Source organism: Schistocerca americana, chromosome 8 (genome assembly GCF_021461395.2).
Source record: "Schistocerca americana isolate TAMUIC-IGC-003095 chromosome 8, iqSchAmer2.1, whole genome shotgun sequence".
NCBI classification, from domain to species: Eukaryota; Metazoa; Arthropoda; class Insecta; order Orthoptera; family Acrididae; genus Schistocerca; species Schistocerca americana.
The window spans coordinates 258,498,720-258,520,580 of NC_060126.1; the positions used below are offsets into that span (position 1 = coordinate 258,498,720).

Below are 21,861 nucleotides of genomic sequence, written 5' to 3' on the forward strand. Positions count from 1 at the left end.
GAGGTATGAGCGGCGGCAAATTGAAATTAGCGGAGATAGAGGCCTGGCGGGTAACGAGAAGAGAGGATACATTGAAGAGCAAGTTCCCATCTCCGGAGTTTGGATAGGTTGGTGTTAGTGGGAAGTATCCAGATAACCCGGACGGTGTAACACTGTGCCAAGATGTGCTGGCCGTGAACCAAGGCATGTTTAGCCACAGGGTGATCCTCATTACCAAGAAACACTGTCTGCCTGTGTCCATTCATGCAAATGGACAGTTTGTTGCTGGTCATTCCCTCATAGAAAGCTTCACAGTGTAGGCAGGTCAGTTGGTAAATCACGTGGGTGCTCTGCCTTTGATCGTGTACACCTTCCGGGTTACAGGACTGGAGTAGGTGGTGGTGGGAGGGTGCATGGGACATGTTTTACACCGGGGGCGGTTACAAGGGTAGGAGCCAGAGGGTAGGGAAGGTGGTTTGGGGATTTCATAGGGATGAACTAAGAGGTTACGAAGTTTAGGTGGATGGCGGAAAGACACTCTTGGTGGAGTGGGGAGGATTTCATGAAGGATGGATCTCATTTCAGGGCAGGATTTGAGGAAGTCGTATCCCTACTGGAGAGCCACATTCAGAGTCTGATCCAGTCCTGGAAAGTATCCTGTCACAAGTGGGGCACTTTTGGGGTTCTTCTGTGGGAGGTTCTGGGTTTGAGGAGATGAGGAAGTGGCTCTGGTTATTTGCTTCTGTACCAGGTCGGGAGGGTAGTTGCGGGATGCGAAAGCTGTTTTCAGGTTGTTGGTGTAATGGTTCAGGGATTCCAGACTGGAGCAGATTCGTTTGCCACGAAGACCTAGGCTGTAGGGAAGGGACAATTTGATGTGGAATGGGTGGCAGCTGTCATAATGGAGGTACTGTTGCTTGTTGGTGGGTTTGATGTGAACGGACATGTGAAGCTGGCCATTGGACAGGTGGACGTCCAAATCCCATGCCACTTTCCTTGACGTTGACCTCCACCTGTCCAATGGCCAGCTTCACACGTCCGTCCACATCAAACCCACCAACAAGCAACAGTACCTCTATTATGACAGCTGCCACCCATTCCACACCAAATTGTCCCTTCCCTACAGCCTAGGTCTTCGTGGCAAACGAATCTGCTCCAGTCCGGAATCCCTGAACCATTACACCAACAACCTGAAAACAGCTTTCGCATCCCGCAACTACCCTCCCGACCTGGTACAGAAGCAAATAACCAGAGCCACTTCCTCATCTCCTCAAACCCAGAACCTCCCACAGAAGAACCCCAAAAGTGCCCCACTTGTGACAGGATACTTTCCAGGACTGGATCAGACTCTGAATGTGGCTCTCCAGCAGGGATACGACTTCCTCAAATCCTGCCCTGAAATGAGATCCACCCTTCATGAAATCCTCCCCACTCCACCAAGAGTGTCTTTCCGCCATCCACCTAAACTTCGTAACCTCTTAGTTCATCCCTATGAAATCCCCAAACCACCTTCCCTACCCTCTGGCTCCTACCCTTGTAACCGCCCCCGGTGTAAAACATGTCCCATGCACCCTCCCACCACCACCTACTCCAGTCCTGTAACCCGGAAGGTGTACACGATCAAAGGCAGAGCACCCACGTGATTTACCAACTGACCTGCCTACACTGTGAAGCTTTCTATGAGGGAATGACCAGCAACAAACTGTCCATTTGCATGAATGGACACAGGCAGACAGTGTTTGTTGGTGATGAGGATCACCCTGTGGCTAAACATGCCTTGGTGCACGGCCAGCACATCTTGGCACAGTGTTACACCGTCCGGGTTATCTGGATACTTCCCACTAACACCAACCTATCCAAACTCTGGAGATGGGAACTTGCTCTTCAATATATCCTCTCTTCTCATTACCCGCCAGGCCTCTATCTCCGCTAATTTCAATTTGCCGCCGCTCATACCTCACCTGTCTTTCAACAACATCTTTGCCTCTGTACTTCTGCCTCGACTGACATCTCTGCCCAAACTCTTTGCCTTTACAAATGTCTGCTTGTGTCTGCGTATGTGCGGATGGATATGTGTGTGTGTGCGAGTGTATACCCCTTTTTCCCCCCTAAGGTAAGTCTTTCCACTCCCGGGATTGGAATGACTCCTTACCCTCTCCCCTAAAACCCACATCCTTTCGTCTTTCCCTCTCCTTCCCTCTTTCCTGATGAGGCAACAGTTTGTTGCGAAAGCTTGAATTTCATGTGTATGTTTGTGTTTGTTTGTGTGTCTATTGACCTGCTAGCACTTTCGTTCGGTAAGTCACATCATCTGTGTTTTTAGATATATTTTTCCCACGTGGAATGTTTCCCTCTATTATATTCATATCATTAAAAAGAGAGACATAGTTACACATGTTTTGAATATTCTGACAGTGCTTATTAAATATAGTTTGTGTAATGCAATAGAGCCAATCATGAATCAACAAATTTTCTGTTGACCAGTTCCTTTTAATCCACTGATGAAGATCTTCATATGAGTTCTTTAAACAAACAATCGAAAGTCCAGACCCTTTCATAATATTGTTGAATTCTTGAAACTTTATTTATAGTGTTTTGTAAATCCTGTCGTAGAAGAGAACTTGGCTCTTGTTTCCTTTGTTCTGTCCATAATGCTCCCGCCTTCCTCCTCTCATTTACCATAAATTTTGCATTCCTCATTTTGTTCCTGAATTCCTTTCTGTCTTTTATCATTTGTTTGTTGATCCCCAGCTGCCTTATCTCTTCCTCTATTTCATGATACCAACTTGTTTTAAGGCTTGAGTGTTTTATTAGCTCAAAGATTCGCTTTATAAGTCTGGTGTTGTCCATTCTCTGTATGTGTCTGTAGAAATTTAGTCTGCGTTTTCTGATCATGTCTGTGAGTTTGTCAGTGTGTTGGTGTAACTCATTGGTAGGTCTTTGAAATGAATAAAAAAAGAAACAACTCTTTTCTTTCTAGCAAATTACCAATAAAATATGGTGTACCACAGGGCTCAGTCTTAGGTCCACTACTCTTCTTGATTTATGTGGGTGACTTAGTTGAATATATGAGGCCCACAAAAGCTATCCTGTTTGCCTATGACACCAGCATGTTGCTCATTGGATCCAATCCAGAAACTTTGCAGTCCACAGCAGAAAGTTCTATGAAAAGACTTTACAAGTGGTTCACAAAAAAACAAACTCATTATAAATATTGAAAAAACTGTGAGTGTCGATTTTCATTTAATTCCTCCAACTAATCAAATGTCTATTCAAGCACAATTAAAAAATGATCCCCTAGAAAATGTAAGTGTCACAAAATTTGTGGGTCTATGGGTTCAGCAAGACTTAAAGTGGCACATACATATAAATAACTTGTCTAGAAAACAATCATCTGTGTGCTATGGCCTAAGAATCTTAAAGACTACAACAAGCAAAACAACAGGACTGCAGGCATACTATGCACAGTTCCACTCACTAGTCTGATATGGGATTGTTTTCTGGGGATACTCAACCCACAGTGTAAAGGTTTTTAGAATGCAAAAAAGAGCTCTAAGAATAATTTGTGGCCTTAAAAAGATGGACCCCTGCAAACCACATTTTACTGAGCTTAGTGTTTTAAATGTTCCAAGTTTATTCATTTATGAAACTATCTTGTTCACTAGGGACTACCTCCTGAAAACAGGCAAACTGCTACAGAACAAAAATGTACACAACTATAGTACCAGAGGGAAATCAAATATACATCAAAAATATCACAGAACAACCACCTATCTGTGGCGTTTGTTGATCTAACTGTCGCCTTTGACACTGTGTGGAGTGAAGACCTTATCTACAAATTTCTCCACATCATGCCCTGCAGAACAATGGCTCAACTGATTAACAGCATGCTAAGCGATCGGAAGTTCCAGGTAATCACTGGAAGTAACATAAGTAAGGAGAGGAAGCTGAACAATGGATCACCTCAAGGATCAGTTCTCTCACAATTACTGTTCAACCTATATCTATCTGATCTACCTGACACTTCGTCCAGAAAATACTGCTATGCCAATGACCTGGCACTAGCTGTAAAACACCAGTACATGAAGACAACAGAAGGATTCTAACCAACAACCTGTCTGCAATAGATAATTACTTCAAAATCTGGAGACTCCAACCCAGTGTGAGTAAGACAGAAGTGTGTTGCTTCCATCTAAATAATCAGTTGGCGAATGTAAAACTGCAAGTAAGTTTCAGAGGCAGAATTCTTCATCATAATTGCAACCCAAAATATCTTGGTGTCATCCTGTATCGTACACTATGCTTCAAACAACACCTTCTTAACTTAGCTCAAAAGTTGAGGACTCGAAACAATATTCTCCATAAGCTATGTGGAACTACCTGGGATATTCAGCAACCACCCTGAGATCTTCAGCTCTGGGCCTGGTGTACTCAAGTGCTGAGTATTGTGCACCTGTTTGGACGAACAGCAGTCATGCAAGGCTTGTAGATACCCAGCTGAATACAACAAAGTGCATAATATCTGGCACAGTCAGATCTACTCCAGTTTATAGGGTTCCACTGTTAACTGGTATAATGCCTCCTGATCTACGTAGATGTACTGCCCTTATGAGAGAGTTCCACAAGATCTCCAGGAATTCTAACCTACCTGTGCATAGCGACCTGCCACTTTTAAATCGTAAGAGACTGATATCACGCCATCCAACTTTGTGCGATGCTGCTGACATGGTTGCTAAGGATTTCAAACCTCTTGAAGAATGGAAAGGTCAGTGGGAAGCAGTGACGGATGTGCACCTGGATAACATCTTCTCAGGTGCTAAACTTCCAAGTGGATTCGACCTACCACGCAAGACCTGGACTACTCTCAACAGAATCCATACCTGCCATGGCTGATGCAGGGATGCTCTCTTTAAGTGGAAGAAGCTGCCTGATCCAGCCTGTGACTGCGTGGCTCCATACCAGACTGTTCACCACATCGTCAGTGAATGCAGGATTCGAGCCTATCACGCCGCCAAAGAGCACTTCCTGCTAGCAGTTCCAGATGCAGTGCGCTGGATTGAAGGACTGGATATTCAGTTGTAAAGACAAACTTAAGTTTCTTGTGTGTCAATATGTACATATGTATATGTAATTTAATTTCATGGTATGTCTGTATTAGCCATACGTTAAATAAAATAAAACCACCTATCAGAGGAGTATAATTAACGTTGGTATAATACTACACAGTATGATACCAGAGGAAATAAAAAATGCTACTCATCCAATATTTAAATCTAAACTAAAGGCATTTCTAATAAAGCACTATTTCTATTCTGTCAGAGAATTTATGAATAAGTAACAAAATTAATTGTAAGAGGTACCTATTTTTAATTTGTCTACTATTTTGCTAATACTATGCATTATTGTAACTTATCTTTGACTTGTCCAATTTGTGCTGTATGATAAAACTGGACCAATAATGTATATGTAATTTAATTTCATGATATGTCTGTATAAGCCATATGCTAAATAAAATAAAACAACCTATCAGAGGAGCATAATTAACATTGGTGTAATACTACACTATAAGATACCAGAGGAAATAAAAAATGCTACTCATCCAATATTTAAATCTAAACTAAAGGCATTTCTAATAAAGCACTATTTCTATTCTGTCAGAGAATTTATGAATAAGTAACAAAATTAATTGTAAGAGGTACCTATTTTTAATTTGTCTACTATTTTGCTAATACTATGCATTATTGTAACTTATCTTTGACTTGTCCAATTTGTGCTGTATGATAAAACTGGACCAATAAAAAATTAAATCAAATCAAAACCATATGCCATCTTTGTGTATAGGTCCAAATATTTTCCTGAGAATTTTGCATTCTATTTTTTCTGTCTCTATAATGCCTGATGCTTCAGTTGTGGTTGTTTCTGATGCATATAGTGCTTCCAGTAATACAACTGTTTTGTAGTGTCTAATTCTGGCCTGTCTTGATATGCTTTTCTTATTATAATGTGACCATGTGAGTTTGTATGCTTTCTGGAGTCATTCTGTTAGTTCTATGTTGGATGTATTGTTTGATACTCCTATTTGTATGTATTCCCATAAATATTTAAATTTTTTGACTCTTTTTTAAGGATCCATACATCATTTGCATGATGTGCCACTGTTGGCTTGTCGTTCCATGTATTGAGTCTTCTAATACAATATCTGTAGATGTGTTTTGGCAGCTATTTCATGTGGGTAAAAGCTGTCCACAAAACTGTCAGCCAGTATCTTTGACATCCATCTGTTCCAGACTTTTACAACATATATTGAATCAAACATAATGATATGTTTAAAATGTAATGACTTCCCATGTACCAAGCAGCACGAATTTTGCAAACACCTTCGTGCAAAACCCAACTTGCACTTTTCACACACAACATCCTGAAAGCCACAGTTGAAGGCATTCAGCACTTGTGAAAAGCAAAATTAAAAAAAAAAAAAAAATGAGTCATACCCCACCAACACTTATTAACAAAAGTACAGTCCTATCGAGGCATCAAGTGAAATGTATGACTAGACTGAGGACTTATTGGCAGAAAAACATAGCATGTTGTCTTGGATGGAGAGTCACTGACAGATGTAGAAGCACTTCTGGTGTGGGCTATGGAAGTGAGTAGTGGAGGTAACTGTTCATTTTGTATATTAATGACCTGGCAGACTTTTTGCAGATGAAACTGTTTTCTATAATGAAGTACTGCCTGAAAAAAGGAGCACAAATATTCAGTAAGATTATGTTAAGCTTTCAAAGTGTTGGACAGAGGTTGGCAACTTGCTTTAATGTTCATGTTAAGTTGTGCTTATCACAAAACACACAAACATAATAATTTATGACCACAATACTGATGACACACTATTGGAATCAGTGAATTACTTTAGTGTAACTGTATGTAGGGATATGAAACTGAATGATCACATAGACTCTATATCAAGGTGCAATGAGTGTACAAAAGACATTGTTTTCAAAACAGTTATGAGACACAACCTAGAATACTGCTCAAGTCCATATTCTGCAAACCACTGTGGAGTGCATGGCAGAGTGCACTTCCCACTGTATCAGTTACTAGAACTTATGTGTGATTCATTCACACATAGAGCATGGAAAAAATTATTGTTTGAATGCCTCTTTGTGTGCTGTAATCAGAATCAGAATTTTTACCATCCCATATCATACAAAGTCAAATCTCAGATTTGATCTACTGGGGACTCGTCAACATTACATTTACATTACAATTACAGTTTGTATATACAGTATTACAAAAACAATATATCAACACACCAGTTTACAAAGTAATATATAACAACAGTGTTTACTCAGTGAACATATTTTTACAATCAATTGTTTGACACAAAACTGCTAAGCTTAATTTACAGGTGATGTTTTCTTGCTCAGATTTCCACATCATCATTCATAAATTCTTCTACGGAGTAATAACATTTCTCCACTAATAACCTGTGCAGCTTTGGTTTCAGTTACTCTAGCTCCTTGCTGTTTATTTGTTTCTTTTTTTAGCATGTTGTAGATTTTCATGCCCATATATTCTGGGGTTTGTGCATATAACTTTAGCATGTGAGTAGGAAGCATGAAGTTTGTCTTATTCCTAGTGCTGTATTGATGCTTAAAATTGCTGTCTGTGAATAACATAGGACTACTATATACAAAAATAAGTTCATAGATGTACAAACAGAGGGCACTTAATATTTTTAGGTTTCTTAACAGTTGGTGACAAGATTCTTTTGGTCTTGTGTTACACATATTTCTAACGATTTTTGTAATTTTAATATTCTAATGATTTTGCTTGTATTACCCCAAAAGATAATGCCATAACTTATAACAGCTTCAAAATAGCTGTGATAAACTACTTTTCTTATCTCCATGCTAGTTGAATATGACAAAATCTTCATAGCAAAGGTCAGGCTGTTTAACTTATTTGCTAAGTATTCTATATGTGAAGACCAGGATAAATTTTGGTCTAAATGTATTCCTAAAAATTTAACACAATCTGATTCTTTCAGGTCCTGGTTTCTGCAGGTAATATGAATTTCATTTGTTTTAGAGTATTTAGTTTCAAACTTTAGTAAATTTGTTTTTCTAATATTCAGTTTTAACCCGTTTAGTTGGAACCAAGTTTCTAAACTGCCTAGTAGATTTGTGACAGTTGAGGGAATTTGTTCTGAGAAATTGCTTTCGATGAGGCCAACATGTATCATCATTGAATAAAACTGAGTGTGAATTTATGTTTAGTGACAGATCATTTATGTAAAGTCAGAATAAAATTGGACCCAGAATTGAGCCTTGTGGAATGCCTTGTGAAATAATCATCCGTTCAGAGTAGAAATTTCCCTTGCTTGATGATATAACTACTCTTTGTTTTCTCTTTGTGTGGTTTACACAATCAAATGCTTTCGTGAGGTCACAGAACAATCCTGCAACTTTGCTAGACTTGTCTAAGGCAGAACAAATTTTTTTCACAAACTCATGTATGGTGTCTATTGTGTTTTTGCCTTTCTGAAAGCCGTATTCATTATCTGACAGTATGTTTGATTTTTCTATAAATCTTTTGATTTGCATTGCTACTAATTTTTCAAAGATTTTTGAGAAAATTGGGAGAATAGAGATTGGGTAGTAGTTGCCCATATCTTCTCTTGAACCTTTTTTGAACAAAGGTTTTACCTCTGCATGCTTCAAGGCATCTGGAAAGTGGCCTTCTTAGAGTGATTTATTGATTATTGAGCAAAGGGGATGAGCTATTATCCTGGCAGCTGATTTAACTACTTTAGTAGGTATGCCAGCCCACCTGTGGAATTTTTGTTTTTGAGCTGTAATGTAGTGTTCTCTACATCTTTGGCTGAAATTTTTTTTTAATTTTTTAAAGCATTCTTCCGCCTTCTGACCTAACTGTACTTTTTTGGTATAACCATCTACATCCGCAAGTAATTTTGATACATTTATAAAAAAATTGTTAAAAGATTCTGAAATCAGAGCAGGATTTGTTATAGTTTTATTTCCCACCTTAATTCTGGAGATAACTTTGCTGTTAGTTCTCATCCCCAGTTCTGATTTTATGACAGACAAGACTGCCTTTGATTTGTTTTCATGAGCCAAGATGTATTTATTATTTACCATTTCTTTTGCAGCTTTCACTACCCTTTTAAATAAGCCTTTATACTGTTTGACATAATTTACGAAAACAGGGTCTTCATTGTATTTCAACTCCTTGTGCAGTTGTCTTTTCTTCCAACTGGATATTTTTATTCCAGTGGTGAGCCAATTTAGATTACATCACACCTTTGTGTGGAATACTGTAAGTGGAAATATTTCATTAAGTACATGTTAGAAACTTTCTAGAAACCTGCTACGAACACACATTTCTAGAAACCTGTTAAATTATACAGAGAGTGTAGTATCATCTTCTACTTGCCACTCTACCTCTTCTAATTTAGAGCAGAACTTCATGTATTTTCATTTTCTCTTGTGATTTCCATGAAGTTTACCTTGAAACCAAATTCTTGGAATAAGTCCATAAACTTTATCTAGTCATTTGTTTGATTTAATAAATTTATATTGAAAGCAGCTGCTATTAATGCCTTTTTCTTTTTCTCATTGATGACTTTCTGTAAAAGATTTTTTAATTTTGGTAAAAATAATTTTGCTATCTCTACACGTGGGATTATATATATAGAAACAATAATAATATTTTTTGTTTCTAATTCAATTGAGCAGCTTTCAAATACTCCTTCTTCATTTAGAAAACTGAAATCATCTTTTACTTTATACTCTACAGAGTTATTTACAAGTATGCATGAGCCCCCATGAGTACTTTTTGTTCTACAAAAACTTGAGGCTACATTGAAATTTTTTAACTTATTTAAAATTATGATACTATTTTTTGTAAGCCAATGCTCATTTAAACAAACAATTTTAATATTTTTACATTCTGAGAATAAAATTTGTAGTTCATTAATTTTATTCATGCTTTCATTTTGATGGGTTGTAACCATGCCATTTATGTTCAAGTGCATTAAAAAAGTGCTGTTTTTTGCCTAAGGTTTCAAGAATAGCTTTCTTTATAGGATTTTTACACTTCCTATTAGCGTAATCTTGTCCCTTGAGCATTATGGGAACAATGTGCATTATTTGTGGTATATTCATTATGTAAAGAAAATTCTTGAAAATTTGTAAGTATGCTTTCCCACAATAATTTGCATCTATCTCCAAGTGTCTGCTTGTTCTGTTTTCTCAGAATCTCTGTGACAATCCCATGGGTCAAACAAACATGTGACCATTTGTGCTGCCCTTATCTGTATACATTCAATATCCCCTATTAGTTGTATTTGGAATATGTCCCATACACTTGAACAGTACTGTAAGATTGGTCACATGAGTCTTCTGTAGGCACCTTCGTTGCAGACTGATTGCATTTCCCCAGCATTCAAACAATGAACTGAAGTCTGTCACATGGTTTCAGCAAGCTTTCTGTTAGAAATATAGTCTGTAAACTGCATAGTGAGTAGTGCTTGCAGTGGGGGGAAGTGGCCTTCTGTGTATGAATGATACATTTGCCATACTGGATGACTAAGAATTAAGTTCCCACTGAGCACTACAGTGCAATGTGCAGTGATTTATGATGAAGCCTACATGATGGTTCCAGTTCATATCTCTATAACAGTGGCCAAGTTTGTGTGAGGTTTGCATGTGTGAATGTGTGTTTTGACTACATCTGACGAAGGACTTAGTGCACTAGCTGATAATCTCTAAGAGTCTTTTATCCAATGTGCCTATCTGTCAGTCAATGCCTCTTCTACCCAGTGAGTAGAAATCCATCCATTTCATATAATTTTTAGATGTTTGTATGATATGAGAGATTCCAAGTGTGAGTCGTTGATATTGCAATCATAGGATATGTTATTATTTCTGTCTTTTTTGATGGAGTGCACAATTTTATATTTCAGAACATTTATGGCAAATTGCCCATCGTTACACCACTTTGAAATCATACCAAAATCTGACTGGATATTTGTAGAACTTTTTTCATTATAGATAACTGCACAAACTGTGAAAAGGCTGAGGTTACTGTTAATGTTTTCTGGCTGGTCATTAATATACAACATGAACAGCAAGGGTCCCAACATGTTTCCTGGGGGATGCCTGCTGTTACCTCTACATCTTTCAATAATTCACAAATTTTGCTTGATGTCCCATATAACTGTAGTTTTGATTATAGACATACAGTCAAACGGTTTTTGGAAATCATGAAATACTGCCTTGAACTGTAGCTTTTAGGATGTTACCTGAAAAAACTGCAAGTTAGGTTTTGCATAATTAATATTTTTTGGCATTTGTACTGGTTAACATGGAGGAGCTCATTCTGTTTGAGACACCTAACTAGGTTTGAGCTCAGAATATGTTCTAAAATTTCAAGGAGAATGGACAGCAGTTTTGTGGATCACTTCAGCTACCTTTCTTGTAGATGTGTGCAGCCTGCATTTTCTTCCAACTACTGGGTAAGGTTTTTTGTTCAGAGGAACAGTGGTAGATTATGGTTAAAAGAAAGGCTAACACAGATGAAAATGAGGTATAGTGTCTGTTAAGGAGTCCATCAGGCCCTGGAGCTTTGTTCAATTTTAGTGATTTCAGAAGTTTCTCAACACTATTGACATTAATATCTACACTATTCTTCTTTTCAGTGGTGCAAGAATTTATAGTAATAATAATAATAATAATAATAATAATATTTATTCAACATCAAATAATCAAATACAATACCTAGAAATAATACAGTTTCAGGACATCATACAGATTATTCTTCTGAATAGGTCAGTTAATAAATTACAAACTAAAGATTTGTTTGTATTAATACATTTTACATTTTGATGCATTTTACATTTGGTAGTATACAATCACAATATTACTAATATTGTTGTTATCAACATTATATTAGTTGTAGGTTACTTAAAACTATGAGCTTGACATACTTATGAAGCACTTTTCATAAAGATATAATACTCATCTAGGGAATAAAAAGGGTTTTCAATTAGAATTCTTTTTGGTTGATCTTTTAATTTGTTAGTAGTAAGGGTTGTGAGACTTTCTGGTAGGGCACTGGCTAACTTGAGCCCAGCACGAAGTGCAGTTTTTTCATATAAAGCTGTTCCGTGACTATTTACATGGTATCTGAACTTTTGCCTTGTATCGTAATGGCGCAGGTCACAGTTGAAATTTGGATTTATTGTTTTCACAAGCAATATAACTTTCAATATGTATTCACCTATAATGGTAAGCACACCTAATTTTGGGAACAGATTATGACATGATTCTCGAGGTTTGGCACCACAAATAATTCTGATAACTGTTTTCTGTAGTATTAATAATGTGGTTAGGTTGGCTTGAGTTGTTGCACCCCATATTTCTACAGCATAGTTTAAATTTGATGAGAATAGGGCATGATAAGCAGTTTTTAGTACACACATGTCCTTACAATATTTACTAATCATATTTATAGCAAACACATTCTTCGACAGCTTACATGCTAAGGAATCGATATGCATGTCCCATTTGAGGCTGTCCTGGATTGTAATTCCCAAGAACTTTGTCCATTTTTCCTTTTTTCCAATGTCATTTCCTATGGATAATTTGATGTTAAATTCTATTTGTTTCCTTTTGTTAAATTCCACTATTCCACTATTGAAGCACTTACATTTAGATGGCTTTCAATAAAATACTTGACTATTTCATTAGTTACACTGTTGCACAGCACCTCCAGACTCTCATAGTCTTTGTGTTTACACACTATTGACGTGTAATCTGCATTCAACATTTTTGTACAGTTAGGAAAACAATACTGTATATCATTAACATGAATCAAGAAAAGAAGGGGCCTCAAGACAGAACCTTGAGGCACTCCATATTTGATATCAGTAATTTTAAATTTGTAAGACCCACGGTTTGTTTTAAGCAAGACAAATTGTTTTCTATTGCTCATATATGATTTTATTAGCTCATAGCCAGTTCCTCTGATACCCAGGTTCCATAGCTTGTCTAGTAATATGGTGATGTTGACACAATCAAAAGCTTTTTCTAGATCAAGGAACACTCCAGTTACATACTCCTTGTTCTCTATGGCCGATATTATTTTGTCTATTAATTGTGCTGCTGCTACTGAAGTTGACTTGTTTCTCATAAAACCATCTCATTTTCAAATATTAAAGTGTGTTGACTCAGGAATGTCATTAGTCTAGTATAAATAACTTTCTCAACTACCTTAGAAAATGCAGGTAAGATTGAGATGGGGCGGTTGTTTTCAATTTTAGATTTATCACCTTTCTTGTAAATCGAGGTTACTTGTGCTATCTTTAGACTATCTGGGAAACAACCTGATGCAATTACATCATTTACTGTTGTGACCATGGCATCAGATATGTTGTCTATGCATCTTTTCAGTGTACTGATAGACAATCCATCATAGCCTTCTGATTTTGTATTTTTTAATGACATTACTATGCTTTTGACTTCCTTGCTATTTGTTGGGGCCAAGTATATGCTTTGTTTGGTTGGAATGCCCTTATATCTATGCTGAAGATTCTTAAAATGGTCATTGACATATTTTTCAACAGAAGAAAAGTATTCATTAAAAACATTTGCAATCTGACATTGACATTTCATGATATGCCCTTTATGGTTTATAGTAAAATCACTTGTTGATCTGTCCTTACAATCCCTAAAGCTATTTATTACTTTCCAAACAGCTAAACCAGTGTTAGTAGAGTTTCTTAACATTGTGGCTACATATTTACTTTTACTTTCTAGTAGAAGATCTTTATAGTAATCCTGATAGTTCTTAAATTCTACCTTTAGTCTATTATTATTGTTATTATTTATCATTGCATATCGGAGAACTCTAAGTTTCTCTCTTGCTGTTTTTACTTCATGATTTATCCAGTTATTTTCTTGTATCTTTTTGCAGTGATTTACTGTAAAGGTCATTTCTGGGAATGAGACATTGAAGCAATAATAAAAATCTGATGATAAATCGCTAAAAGTAATGCTGTTTTTTTCACCCCATTGTAAGCTTTTCAGCAGACTGTTGAAATCTTTAACATTGGCATCACTGGTGATTCTTTTTGTCACATTTTGTTTCTCTTTTCTATTGACATAAAGATTTTCAGCTTCTATCAATACCTGCATTGTGTGGTGGTCAGAAATGGCAAGCTTCAGAACTGATGCGCTGCATGTAAAGTGGGACATGTTAGTTATAATGTTATCAATGCATGATTTTACACTATTGACCTCTCTAGCGGGCTCATTTATCAGAAATATTAAGTTAAAATTGAGCTAGTGTTAGCATTAGTTTTTTAGATACAGAGTCATTGGACAGCAAGTCAATGTTTATATCTCCAGTTAGTATTATGTTAACCCAGCCATTTTAATTGCAGTGTTTACTGTCAATGTCAACAAGCAGGTCATTAAGAACATCAAAGAAACTATCTAGGCTACCAGATGGTGTCCTTTATATAGGCCTATAATAATTAAGTTCTCTTTCCCCCACTTATAATTAATTGCTGCTAGTTCTATTACACCCTCAATGCTGAAAGCACTTACATCTATTACACTATAATTACTACCACTGGCTGCAAAGATAGCTACCCCACCACTACGTTTCTCTTTTCTACTGAAGGCAGAGCAGAAGATCATGGAGAGTGGCTTACATACACTAATTAGCACATCTGTGTACCAGTGTTCACTTATAACTAAAACATCAGGGTTATCAATTGCTGCAATGGTATCCAACTCGTGCTTATTGCCAAGACATTGAAAGTTCTGCTGAATTAATTTGAAAGTGAGTTTGGATTGTTGAACACTTGATGGACGTGTCACCGTTCCAGACTGGTTGTTTTTAAGAGTACAAGGGTTCAACTGTATGATATTAGGGCTAAGTTTCTCCTGCTGGACCATACAGGGAGATTTAGAGCTACCAGGCTGTCCAGCAGAGTTTACAAGTTTCCCTGGCTTGTCAGCTGTAGCTGTGGCATGTGGCAAGTCCTGTTTGGATGGGTTGTGCCATTACATAGCAATGCGCTTATTTACACTGATTTGTGTCATGTTTCATCAGATTTCATCAATAATTAATATACTCACAATCTTTTTACCTCTCTTGTTCACGTGCATACTATGAGTTGTGTGCAGGTTTCTATCTAGGTTACTGACATTTACCAAAGACACATTGTGAAATTTGTTACATATTGTTTTAAGCTGAACATTTGTTTTATGCACTTCCAAGTTCACAATAGATTGGTCCATTAGATCATGTCTCTGTGGAATGTTAACAACAATTAGTTAAGTCCAGTCAACTTACCGAGTGTTGCTTTCATGTGCCTGATAGCGTCATTTGCTTCATTTTTAGCCACATCATTTGTACCACCAACGATAACAACATAATCATTTACTGAGAATGATTCACCAGGTTGAATGTGAGTCACAGCTGTGAAGTCATCATGGATATTCACGATGTTTTGAGCTATTTCGCGACCATGACTGTCTCCATATATAAGAATCCGGCCCTTCTTGTACTTCTTGCTTCTTCTACTGCTAGTTTGGAACAGTTTCTTGCATACACTTTTGTGGATTACACTGTCATTTCTTTCACAGATTTCTCTGTCGTTACATTGAACATTTTGTTTATGTTCACTCATTAGGTTAGCATTAATACATGAGTTTGGGACTTGGCGTTTTTTGAAATTATCACTGGCAATATAGTTGGATTTCTCTTCGTAAAGAAACCTTGGAAAACAGCATTCAGCATTTCTGCTTTTGCTTTGCTACCTTTAATTTCAGTTCCTGTTTTGTCATTGAGTGAATGGACACTAACTTTGGTACCATTGAAGGCTTTACATATGACCATAAACGCCATAAATCCTTTAGTTTTCATGAGATATCTGTCATTAATATTCTGCTACAGTAGTAGTTGACAGCACTGCACATTTCTCTCTTGACAATCGAATGTGTTTCGTTCACCATCACTCTGTCTATAGACTTTTACTTTGTTTTGTGCCTTCTATGCTGTAATCTCTGTTTTGTCAAAAATTTCTGTGGAGAGGCTGTGTACCACAGAAGGTTCCTTCCATCATGAACTTTTATAGTTGATACCTTACTGCCACTAAATTTCAACAATGTAGGAAAAGATAGATTGCTACTTACCTTAAAGAAGACACATTAATTGGCAGACATATAGAATTAAAAGACAATTACACTAAGAAACTTCCTGGCAGATTAAAACTGTGTGCCCGACCGAGACTCGAACTCGGGACCTTTGCCTTTCGCGGGCAAGTGCTCTACCAACTGAGCTACCGAAGCACGACTCACGCCCGGTACTCACAGCTTTACTTCTGCCAGTATCTCGTCTCCTACCTTCCAAACTTTACAGAAGCTCTCCTGCGAAACTTGCAGAACTAGCACTCCTGAAAGAAAGGATATAGCGGAGACATGGCTTAGCCACAGCCTGGGGGATGTTTCCAGAATGAGATTTTCACTCTGCAGCGGAGTGTGCGCTGATATGAAACTTCCTGGCAGATTAAAACTGTGTGCCCGACCGAGACTCGAACTCGGGACCTTTGCCTTTCGCGGGCAAGTGCTCTACCAACTGAGCTTCTGTAAAGTTTGGAAGGTAGGAGACGAGATACTGGCAGAAGTAAAGCTGTGAGTACCGGGCGTGAGTCGTGCTTCGGTAGCTCAGTTGGTAGAGCACTTGCCCGCGAAAGTCAAAGGTCCCGAGTTCGAGTCTCGGTCGGGCACACAGTTTTAATCTGCCAGGAAGTTTCATATCAGTGCACACTCCGCTGCAGAGTAAAAATCTCATTCTGGAATTACACTAAGCTTTCTGGCTCAAGCTGTTGGAGTTGGTGGTCATATGTGCCTGAGGTGTGCTTGCTTGTGTGTATGAATGGTGTGTGTTTCCCTTTTGCTGATGAAGGCTGTGGCAGAAAGCTTTGTGTAAGTGTCTTTTAATTGTGCCTGTCTGCAACTTAACGTCTTCTTTATGGTAAGTAGCAATCTATCTTTTCCTACATTGTTGATATTCCTACCTGGAGTTTCCATTGTTTGATTCTGTCATTACATTTCTGTATTCTATTTGTGCTTACTCAGGCTATAGCCACAACTCTGAGAAACACTGCTGCTTCCTCAGTTATATCTGGAGTCCATTCATCCTAAATATGAAGCCAGTGTCTTAACTGCTATACAACTTCACATTGTAATTCATGTAATTGTCTGAAGCAATTGAACACCACCAGAAGCTCCTTTGGACACCTGTAAAAGTGGTTCTCATGTACCAGGTTCTGTGGGTGAACTGCAAAAGAGCTCTGAATGAAAATTACATACACTGTTGGACATTGTATCTAAGGGCTCGAGAAAAATGATTAAAATTTAGCCTAGTAACATATAAGCCCAAAAAACAACCTAACTCATGTTATCATGGAACAATGTGCATTTACCTTTCCTTGTTTTTTAGCGGATGAAAAGAGGGGGAGTTGACATCTTCCCACCAGTTGATGCCTTTTGTTATGTGGAAGGTTCTGCACCCAAACACTGTGTGGCAGAGGACCACCTGTATCACTGCATGGCACATGCTTCTAGTGTTTACAACTTTGCCTGGAGTCGCTGGAATCTGTTAGCTGGGAGACGTAATATGATATTACAGATGCGAGAGTATCTTGACCGTAGGAGACTCGTAAGTATGGACCTTTCCATCCACTGAAGTCACTGTTGTTACATATAACTGTACAACAATACAAATAATTTCTTGTTATCTGTGACTGTATCTTTTTGTTGAACAGTTCCAGAAATATTGGCTGTAACAAATTCATGTAATATGTTTCTTAATGAGGAATGGTAAGAGACATAATGGCTATCAGGTAAAGGTAATATTTGCTTTTAGACTGTGAACCATTTCACTTCAAATATGACAGAGAGATAATATACTGTCAGATTAAGAAAAGAAGTGATTACCAGACTTTTATCCCTGCAAGGAAAGGCAAGTTGTTGGTTAGGAAGAAAGGGAACTAGAAATTAATTTACCAATTCCCACTGTAAAAAAAGCCTAGCCACCAGGTGAAAATCTTGTGCTGTACACTATCAATATAATATCCATGCTGTCATTTGACAAACCATGATGTGAGTGAATAGTATGGTTAGTGAAACTGTTTTATGTTAACAGCAGCAATTATAGTGCTGCAGTAAGAGAGTACTGCTGATTGAAAGGTCTGAGGAGAGGCTTGATGTCATTAAATGTTTTAAAGAGATGATAATGTAATTTGAACACATAGTTGAGTTTTCTGTGGGACATGAAAGAAGAGGTGGAAGTTACTGATGAGGTTGCTGTTGTTGTAACTAAATATGCAGCCCATGCCCCTGGTTGTGCTAGGGCTCATGCAGTGTTACAAGAACTGTCCACCCCATAGTCAACAGTATGGAAAGCTTTGAAGTGTGTTTTACACTGGTACCCATAAAGACAGTGCAGCAACTGAAACCTCATGATTGACAGCAACATTCTGGCTTTGTTCTGGCATGGACCAAAATTGGTGACTTGTGGCTGGATGATGTTCTATGGAATCAAAAGCACGTTTTATACTGTAGGGTGTAGTGGGTACTGTTAATTAACCTATTGCACATGGAGAGCCACTGCACTCACCTTATGGGACTGTGCACTGTTGATTCACAAGCGCCTTTATTCTTGATTCATATTTCTTTGAAGGGAATAGACACAGGTCAAGTGTACCACGATGTCTCTATGTTACTGTGACCTTTCCACAGGGCATATGATTCTTCTTTGGAGGAGCACAACTGCATGGAAATCACTGTTTTCATGCAAGATGGGGGAACACTTCATGTCACTCATGCAGTGGAAGGTCTGCTTAATGCTACCTTCCATGAACATGTTATTCGCAGAGATTTTCCAGATGTACCTTCCATGAACATGTTATTCCCAGAGATTTTCCAGATGCATGGCCTGCAAGATCACCTGATCTGAATCCACTGAAAATCGAAATAAAATAATGACAATATTGTGAGAAGGATAGATTGCTACTCACCATATAGCAGTTACAGATGTTCTTGTTGTTGTGGTCTTCAGTCGAGAGACTGCTGTGATGCAGCCCTCCATGTTACTCTATCCTGTGCAAGCTTCTTCCTCTCCAAGTAATTACTGCAACCCACATCCTTCTGGATCTACTTCGTGTATTCATCTCTTAGTCTCCCTCTACAATTTTTACCCTCCACACTAAATTGGTGATCCCTTGATGCCTCAGAACATATCCCATCAACCAATCCCTTCTTCTAGTCAAGTTGTGCCACAAATTCCTCTTCTCCCTGATTCTGTTCAGTACCTCCTAATTAGTCACATGATCAACCCACCTAATCTTCAACATTCTTCTGTAATGCCACGTTTTCAAAGCTTCTATTCTCTTCTTGTCTAAACTAATTATCATCCATGTTACACTTCCATACATGACTACACTCCATATAAATATTTTCAGAAAAGACTTTCCGACGCTTAAATCTATACTCGATGTTAACAGATTTCTCTTTTTCAGGAATGCTTTCCTTGCCATTGCCAGCCAACATTTGATATCCTCTCTACTTTGACCATCATCATTTGTTTTGCTCCTCAAATAGCCAAACTCATCTGCTACTTTAAGTGTCCCATTTCCTAATCTAATTCCCTCAGCATCACCTGACTTAATTTGACTACATTCAGTTATCCTCATTTTGCTTTTGTTGATGTTCATCTTATATCATCCTTTCAAGACACTGTCCATTCCATTCAACTGCTCTTCCAGGTTCTGTGTTGTCTCTGACAGAATTACAATACCACTGGCAAACTTCAAAGTTTTTATTTCTTCTCCAAGGATTTTAATTCTTACTCTAAATTTTTCTTTTGTTTCCTTTATTACTTGCTCAATATATAGATTGAATAACATAGGGGATAGGTTACAGCCTGTCTCTCTCCCTTTCCAACCACTGCTTCCTTTTCATGCCCCACAATTCTTACAACTGCTATCTGGTTTCTGTACAAATTGTAAATAGCCTTTTGTTCCCTGTATTTGATCCCTGCCACCTTCAGAATTTGAAAGAGAGTATTCCAATCAACATTGTCAAAAGCCTCCTCAAAGTCTACAAATGCTAGAAATGTAGGTTTGCCTTTTGTTAATTTATCTTGTAAGATGAGTCGTAGGGTCAGTATTGCCTCATGTGTTCCAAAATTTCTATGGAATCCAAACTGATCCTCCCCAAGGTCAGCTTCTACCAGTTTTTCCATTCATCTGTAAAGAATTCGTGTTAGTATTTTGCAGCTGTGACTTATGAAACTGATAGTTCAGTAATTTTCACACCTGTCAACACCTGCTTTCTTTCAGATTGGAACTATTATATTCTTCTTGAAGTCTGAGGGTACTTTGCCTGTCTCATACATCTTGCTCACCAGATGGTAGAGTTTTGTCAGTGCTGGTTCTCCCAAGCCTATCAGTAGTTCTAATAGAATGTTATCTACTACTGGGGCCTTGTTTTGACTTAGGTCTTTCAGAGGTCTACCAAATTCTTTACGCAGTATCATATGTCCGATTTCCTCTTCCTCTACATCCTCTTTCAATTCCATAATATTGCCCTCAAATACATCAACCTTGAACAGACCTCTATATATTCCTTTCACCTTTCTGCTTTCCCTTCTTTGCTTAGAACTGGCTTTCCATTTGAGCTCTTGATATTCATATAAGTGGTTCTCTTTTCTCCAAAGGTCTCTTTAATTTCCCTGTAGGCAGTATCTGTCTTACCTGTAGTGATAAATGCCTATACATCCTTACATTTGTCCTCTAGCCATCCTTGCTTAATCACTTTGCACTTCCTGCTTATCTCATTTTTGAGACTTTTGTATTCCTTTTTGCCTACTTCATTTATTGTATTTTTATATTTTCTTCTTTCATCAGTTAAGTTCAATATCTCTTCTGTTACCCAAGGATTTCTACTAGCCCTTGTCTTTTTACCTACTTGATCCTCTACTGCCTTTACTATTTCATCCCTCAAAGCTAACCATTCTTCTTTTACTGTATTTCGTTTCCCTGTTCTTATCAATCGTTCCTTAATGCTCTCTCTCAAACACTCTACAACCTCTGGTTCTTACAGTTTATTCAGATCCCATATCCTTAAATTCCCACATTTTTGCAGTTTCTTCAGTTTTAATCTACAGTTCATTACCAATAAATTGTGGTCAGAGTCCACATCTGCCCCTGGAAATGTCTTACAATTTAAAACCTGGTTCTTAAATCTCTGTCTTACCATTACATAATCTATCTGAAACATTACAGTGTCTCCAGGCCTCTTCCACATATACAGCCTTCTTTCATGATTTTTAAACTGTGTTAGCTATGATTAAGTTATGCTCTGTGCAAAATTCTACCAGGCGGCTTCCTCTTTCATTCCTTACTCCCATTCCATATTCACCTACAACTTTTCCTTCTCTTCCTTTTCCTACTATTGAATTCCAGTCCCCCATGACTATTAAATTTTCGTCTCCCTTCAGTATCTGAACAATTTCTTTTCACCCATCACACATTTCATCAATCTCTTTGTCGTCTGCGGAGCTAGTTGGCATATAAACTTGTACTACTGTGGTAGGTGTGGGCTTTGTGTCTATCTCGGCTACAATAATGCATTCACTATGCTGTTCATAGTAGTTTACCTGAACTCCTATTTTTTTACTCATTACTAAACCTACTCCTGCATTACCCCTATTTGATTTTGTATTTATAACCCTACGTTCACCTGGCCAGAAGTCTTGTTCCTCCTGCCACTGAACTTTACT

The 21,861-nt window shown here is 37.8% G+C and overlaps 1 protein-coding gene across 1 annotated transcript in view; it reads left to right on the forward strand.

The window, feature by feature from the left end:
* LOC124545750 (dynein axonemal intermediate chain 7-like) overlaps positions 1-21,861 on the forward strand; it is a 90,384-nt gene that overhangs the window by 38,362 nt on the left and 30,161 nt on the right. Inside the window, exon 6 of the mRNA XM_047124693.1 lies at positions 17,518-17,736. Coding sequence (XP_046980649.1) covers positions 17,518-17,736 — 219 coding nt within the window. The remainder of the gene's footprint in view (positions 1-17,517; positions 17,737-21,861) is intronic.